Below are 7,528 nucleotides of genomic sequence, written 5' to 3'. Positions count from 1 at the left end.
AAGAACAATTTACATTTTACTCAAAAATATACCTATGAAGAGAAAAATCAGACAAACTGAACATTTTGCAGTGGTCTCTTAATTTTTGCTAGAGCTGTATATAGCTAAGTATTCTAGGTGTATATATATATATCTATTCTATTGTAACCTGTCACTCAGTGATTTTACTGTACGTGCACAAGAATTGATGGCTTTTATTCTATCTATCCATATGTGTGTTTTCATGAATATTTCCTTTGAAAACGATGTATAAATGACATGAAGAATTGCTGTATGTAAAAGCTCATGTTAAAATCGCAGTGCAGTCGGATAGCAATCGCACTGCATTGTGATGTAAATCGGAGCTAGGTGTGAAAAATCGGATTGCACTCACATTACACTCGTGTGACTCTCGACAGTAAGAAGCAGACCAATTTTTTATACCTTTAGTGTGACTCCACTGTATAGAGTGTATATTTGCACGTACTATAGTCTCATAAAGGAAAAACCTTTTTGAATGATAGTTTTCAGCATTTTGCCACACAAAGTATAATAAGCTTATGGATAGAATGCGTGAGAAAGCTGGCAATCTGTAAAAACATATGCACTGCACTGATGAGATAAAGCAGCGAGCAGGAGCCTTATCAGCGCCACTCCAGCTATGTGGCTCTCTGGATAGAAATATTAGAGCCCAGAGATCTCCAGCGTTCACTACATCAGCAAACTGCAAAGGTTCAGGGCAAGATATGTTTGTTGTGAAATAAAAAACCATTGTGCAATAAACAGGATGAAGCCAGTGTGGATGATCAGGGCACGCCACATGGACTGCGGTATTTTAGGTCCTAAAATCCAAGCCTTGGCATGCGCTTTATTGGTCTGTTGTAATAAAGTAGCTCTTATGCTCCCTCTGGTGGCGATATGTAAAAGAAAAACGGCGTCTGCTGTCATCAAAGATAATATTACACGTAAACGAGTACAGAATTATTGAAAATGAAGTTTTGATGAACTTTTCGAGCTGTGTATTTTCGCTGCATCAAAAATACAGAGTCTTACAGTTACAGCAAAGTGGATGGGATTTATAGAAATACGGAACCCAAAAGCGCTTTTTTTTAAATCTCACCTGCAGTGTGCGATTCACATCTGCAATATGTCAATTTCTCGGAATTGTATGTGTGGATTTTCCCCATTCGCTTGCAATAGATGCAGAAAATCGCCAAGTAAAAAATGCAAGTGTATTTTCAGGGGCATAAAAAAAATGCATATAATCTGCACATGACTGTATCAAAAAAGTTTTGTCAAAGCCAAATACCAGGAAATATCAAAACCAAAGTAGCTTTGCTAAAGCATATCACACCAACAAGAGGCAAAAAATAGAAAAATGTGTAGAAAATGCTATAAAAATGCACTAAAAACTCAATGAAAATGCAAGTAACCTAATTTACTTACTAGGTGCAGAAAATCTGCTCATGGTGCGCCCACAGCCTTTAATGGTTTAGAACATATTTCATTCACTAAGAAAAAAATCAGCAAAAAAAAGTGTAGAGGAAACGATGCGCCGGAATGAGTGAAATCCGCAGCATAAAATGAAATCTCAGCGATCAAAGTGAAATGTGTCCATATAAGGCCGGCGTCACACACAGCGTAAAACAATACGGTCCGTATATTACGGCCGTAATACGCTGAAAAGTCCCGAAAAAAGTGGTCCGTAGCTCCTCCGTAGGCAGGGTGTGTCAGCGTTTTTTGCGCATGGCATCCTCCGTATGTAATCCGTATGGCATCCGTACTGCGTGGTTTTCTCGCAGGCTAGCAAAACCAACATACCGCTATAGAAGTGATCCATGTGTCCCAAAAAGAAAAGAAAATATATATATACTGTCTATATATATATATATATATATATATATATATATATATATATATATGTCAGTAGACACATATATGTATATATATTAATATTTATTCCAGCGCTATACAGCTTGAAAGCCGGTAATTCAATTACCGGCTTTTTCTTTCTCCTTCATAAAACCCGACATGATTTGAGACATGGTTTACATACAGTAAACCATGTCTTCTCTCCATTTTTTTTTCAGATTCCACACTACTAATGTCAGTAGTGTGTATCTGCAAAATTTGGCCAGGGAGCTTTCTAGGTAATTTCCCACGATCTAAGAACAGCCAGCAGAGGGCGCCTCACCGCAAATGAAGCTAAATATAGATCATTGATCTATTTTTAGCCTCATTCCCTGGGGTTTTGCAGCGAGGAGCAGCCTGCATTAGCACAGCTCCTTGCTGCAAAATGTTTTAACCCCTTCAGAAGGATTTACATCGTTGGACGTTACAGATCTGCGGAGGGTAAGTATATTGTTGGTTTATTATGTTTTTTTACTCACAGAACGAGGGTCTTCAGTGACTGGATTGGGCGTTGAATAAAATACTCCAACAACCATTGTTTTTATTTCATTAAAATAATTTTAAATAATGTGTTTGTGTTTTATTTAACCCTTCACTACAATTGGATTAATAATGGATAGGTGTCATAATTGACGCCTCTCCATTACTAATTAGGCTTAATGTCACCTTACAATAGCAAGGTGGCATTAACCCTTCATTACCCCATATCCCACCGCTACACGGGAATGGGAAGAGAGTGGCCAAGTGCCAGAATAGGCGCATCTTCCAGATGTGCCTTTTCTGGGGTGGCTGGGGGCAGATATTTTTAGCCAGGGGGGGCCAATAACCGTGGACCCTCTCCAGGCTATTAATATCTGCCCTCAGTCACTGGCTTTACTACTCTGGCGGAGAAAATTGCGCGGGAGCCCACGCCAATTTTTTCCGCCATTTAACCCTTTATTTTAAGAGCTAGAACGGCCAAATTTTGCAGATACACACTACTGACATTAGTAGTGTGGAATCTGAAAAAAAAATGGAGAGAAGACATGGTTTACTGTATGTAAACCATGTCTCAAATCATGTCGGGTTTTATGAAGGAGAAAGAAAAAGCCGGTAATTGAATTACCGGCTTTCAAGCTGTATAGCGCTGGAATAAATATTAATATATATACATATATGTGTCTCACTGACATATATATATATATATACCTATTCTATGTGTACACATTTATTCTACCTATTCTACTGTAAGCTGTCAGTGTGATTTTACTGTACACCGCACTGAATTACCGGCTTTTCTCTCTAACAGCGCTGCGTATTTCTCGCAAGTCACACTGCTTGTCCGTGTGTAATCCGTATTTTTCACGCTTCCATAGACTTTCATTGGCGTATTTCTTGCGCAGTACGGTGACAAACGCAGCATGCTGCGATTTTGTACGGCCGTAGAAAGCCGTATAATACTGATCAGTAAAATACGGCAAATAGGAGCAGGGGCATAGAGAATAATTGTGCCGTATTTTTTGCGAGTTTTACGGACGTAGATTCTGCGCTCTTACGTCCGTAAAACTCGCATGTGTGACGGTGGCCTAAGAAAGTGTATGTGTTTTTGTACATATACTGTGTGCGTACGGACAGACAGATGGGTCGCAGCGTGGCACAAGTGGGGTCTTTTCGATGTCATCCATCTTTTCGCCTATAGCCTACACCTAACTAGTCCAGATTTTAATATAATAATAATAATCTTTATTTTGATATAGCGCTAACATATTCCGCAGCGCTTTGCGCACATTATCATAGATTTTCTCATTGAGATTCAGTCCCTGACACTTCTAGGATGTAGCGTCAGTGTTAGCATGTGAATATGTATTTCCCATAAATGAGTGCATACCCATGTGCCTTATAGGAAAGGAAGTGATGGAAGATTCTCAGCACAAATATGTGCCAGAAATGTCCAGATTTCCCCAGATAGCTCCCTGCTGTCTCCACAGGGCATTCACCTCTATAGGGGTCTGCACAGAGGAAGTTCCTATGAATAGCAATGCACGGGAATCTGAACTAGACATCTGTGTGTGGATGAGTACTGCCATGTACTGCATTAATGTGATGTGTCCATGAGCACCTCAATACCAGGAGGCAGCAGGCAGAGCTGACACTGGAGAGCTGCCCCCACCTCCCTGCTCTAGCATGGGGAGGAGGAATGCTGCTCACTCTGCAGGCTCTGCTATGTTCTTCACCTGGATGCAGTCCTGCACAAGTCAAGAGGCTGGAGCTGGGGAACCCTAGAGCCTGAGCTGTCATGTCAGCTCCATACAGTCATCAGGGGCAAAGATCTGTGGACTGTGGAACTTCTAGCAGAAACTCCATCTCTTCTGGCTATAAACTGAAGCATAAAGGGTAAAGAAGCCAGTCTGCTGAGGAGTAGGATGAGGAGCACCCAGCTGAGAGGGACTAGGTGCAGAACATGACTGTCTACCTGGAGAAAGTATGGAGAACTCATCTGATGGGATAGATCTGTGAGTAGCAGCTCTGTGCACAATGTAATCCTGGTATCTGTTCCCACAGCCCGATCACCTGGAAATCTGCTGGACTACTGTTATCTCCTACCTGGTCTACTAACATGAGACTGAGATGGAGCTTCCAACTTCAGCTGCTGGACTCTACAATGTTTCTGGAAACAGCAGCCAGCAGGAACTTTTCAGCTGGCCATATGCACCCTGGGAGAGCGCACTGATTATTATCGCTGTGGGGTCCATCATTTTATCCACTGTTGTTGGCAACATTCTGGTGGTTTTAGCCATATTTACAAGCCAGGCTCTTAGGGCCCCACAGAACTTGTTCCTGGTCTCTTTGGCATCAGCAGACATTCTTGTGGGGGCTTTGATTATTCCATTCTCCCTGGCGAAGGAGGTTATGGGCTACTGGCACTTTGGGAATGTATGGTGCAGCATGTACCTGGCATTGGACATATTGTTCTGTACCTCTTCCATTGTTCACCTGTGTGCCATCAGCATTGACAGGTACTGGTCTGTTACCAAAGCGGTAAGGTACAACTTGAAACGCACACCTAAGAGGATTAAGAGTATGGTTGCAATTATCTGGGTGGTTTCTGCTGTTATCTCCTTCCCACCATTGCTGAAAATGAACAATCTCAAAGAATGGAGGTGCGACCTCAATGATGACACTTGGTATGTCTTGTTTTCAAGCACCATTTCCTTCTTTCTTCCCTGTATCATTATGATATTTCTTTACTGTCGGATCTATAAAGTAGCCAAACACAGGGCTTCTACAGTGTCCAACCTCAAGAATGGTCTTTCTGGCTGCAATAATGTCCCACCAGGCATGTGTTATCTCCAGCAATGCCCAGAGCAGCACAACCCTCACAACAACCATGACGCAGAAGAAATGGACCTGGAGGAGAGCACCTCTTCAATTCATAGGTTCCCAGAGACAGCCCATCACGACCCTGCAAATAGCGGGAATAAGACCAAAGTGAAAAGCTTTTCATGGTCCAGAGGTCAGCAAAGAGACAGATCCATCTCTCAAGCCCGCCTGCAGCAGCTGAGGGAGAAGAGGTTAACATTTGTCCTAGCCGTGGTCATTGGGGGCTTTGTCATTTGCTGGTTCCCATTTTTTTTTACTTACAGTTTGGAGTCGGTATGTAGAGGGAGATGCGGCATTTCTCACGCTCTTTTTAACTTTTTCTTCTGGATTGGTTACTGCAACAGCAGCCTTAATCCAGTCATATACACCGTATTTAACCGAGACTTCAGGAAAGCGTTCCGAAAACTGCTCATACGCTCTCCCAAATGGACCATGTAGAAGAAAGTGACGATAAGGCTAGGTTCACATGAGCGTTTAAAAAAAAATCGTCCAGTTTTCCAGAAAATACAGACATTTTCTCATTTGTATTGTCGGCCATATGTTATTTGTATGTCTGGCTATTACATCTATTATTACCCATCAGCAGTTGTTAACATTTACAAGGACAAATACAATTTCCTGTGTTAAATAATTTCAATGTATCTGTAAAAATCGGATGCTATGCGGTTGATCCGTATGGGATCTGATTTTTTTTTTTTCGTGTACCCATAATCTTGAATAGGTGAGTCTCCAAAATATGGCAAAATAGTGCATGGTGACATTAGGGCTGTGCGAGAGAACTGTCATCTGAGCAGCCCCATTGAGTAGCCTTGCACAAGAGAAGCTGACATATAGCCGGGTGCTGAGCACTGGAGCAGTCAGGGGGCCGACGCACCGTATGGCAGTGTGAACAGGACCTTAAAGCTTTGTAGAAATAAATACGTACATTTCATGACATTGTGCTTCAGCCGAGAGTATTTTTGTTAGTGATTGTAAAAGCTGAGTGGTCACATCAGTGAATTTTATAAATATAATTTACATTTCCATCGTTACATTCCATCCAGGCTATATCATTGTTATAGCATTATTCCATAGTCATTCTATGATAAAAGATGATGCACATTTTTATTACATCAATAATTCACACGTTCTAGACCTCTGCTTGCAGTCTTTGAATAGAACAAATCATGTTTCCATTGCCGGGCAGAAAACCCAACTGACCCTGGTGCTGGGCTCTTTACTAGCTAGAGCTACACGTTATATCAGATTCTGTGGTCAGACAAGTTTCCGGCCTCTGTAGGTAAGGAACAAGTTTTTCTGTTATTGAGAATTAACGCACAAAATATATAAAAAAAGGAGTCTGCTTAACCTTTTACTATGCAATGTTTGATTTGGTTACATAAACTAATTATAATATTGAATCTGCATCTAACAATATTCTTTTCCGAATGCAATACTTGGATCGCAATGTGTTAAAGAAATTGTGTTTGATGATATATGTAGAGATTGGAAGTCATCCCATCCATCTATATATATTTTTTTAAATGTGTGTAGTAATGTAGTCACCTACAGCCGCTCTCTCCGGTATCCGTTCTTCTCGGTGATGCCACCGTAATTGCGACTGGGTGGCTCGCTCTATGCGTGGACACCGGAGAGAGTGGCAGTGGGTGACTATATTAATACACCCACACCACATTACACATATTTAGTAAAAAGCAACATAGATGGCAGCGTTTCTTGCACAATAGTAATTAATCGGATGATGACTGATTGACATCTGTTATTTTGATTTATTATGTCTGACATCGCATTGGTTTCAATCCTTAAAGAATGGATAAATGTAAAACACAGGTAAGTGCTAATAATTGCAATGATACAGGAAAGATATATATCTTTGTACCGTGTTAGGCTGGTTTCACATTTGCGTTTTTTGGGTGCGTTTTTGCGGTAAAAAACGCAAAAAAACGCATGTAAACGCGTGCAAACACTGCGTTTTTTTACGCATGTGTTTTTGCATGTGGTGAAAAAATCGCGGTGTTTTGACGCGTTTACATGCGTTTTTTCATGCGTTTGCGTTTTTTAAATGCATGCTGAGAAATGTGTGACAGCTGCCAATCATCAAAATAAAGTAAAAAACCCACTATAAACAGAAATAGTTAGGGTTAGGGGTAGGGGTAGGGTTAGGGGTAGGGATCATAACCCTAACCCTACCTCTACCTCTAACCCTAAGAGATCCTAACCCTAACCCTACCCCTAACCCTACCCCTAACCCTAAAGGAATTAGGGTTAGGGTTAGGGT

At 41.2% G+C, this 7,528-nt stretch overlaps 1 protein-coding gene across 1 annotated transcript; it reads left to right on the top strand.

The window, feature by feature from the left end:
* The first annotated feature begins 3,958 nt into the window (after positions 1 to 3,958).
* LOC138675602 (alpha-2Da adrenergic receptor-like) lies at positions 3,959 to 5,777 on the top strand. Its single transcript, XM_069763974.1, has one exon. The coding sequence runs from the start codon at positions 4,498 to 4,500 to the stop codon at positions 5,686 to 5,688; it is 1,191 nt and encodes a 396-aa protein (XP_069620075.1). The 5' UTR covers positions 3,959 to 4,497; the 3' UTR covers positions 5,689 to 5,777.
* Positions 5,778 to 7,528: the final 1,751 nt, after the last annotated feature.

The sequence above is a fragment of the Ranitomeya imitator genome, chromosome 4 (assembly GCF_032444005.1).
Source record: "Ranitomeya imitator isolate aRanImi1 chromosome 4, aRanImi1.pri, whole genome shotgun sequence".
In the NCBI taxonomy this organism is placed as follows: Eukaryota; Metazoa; Chordata; class Amphibia; order Anura; family Dendrobatidae; genus Ranitomeya; species Ranitomeya imitator.
This window is presented reverse-complemented; position numbering and strand designations above follow the sequence as displayed.

Bases quoted from the DNA above. Each gene is read 5' to 3' on its own strand.
- LOC138675602 (XM_069763974.1), top strand. From the start codon at position 4,498: ATGGAGCTTCCAACTTCAGCTGCTGGACTCTACAATGTTTCTGGAAAC.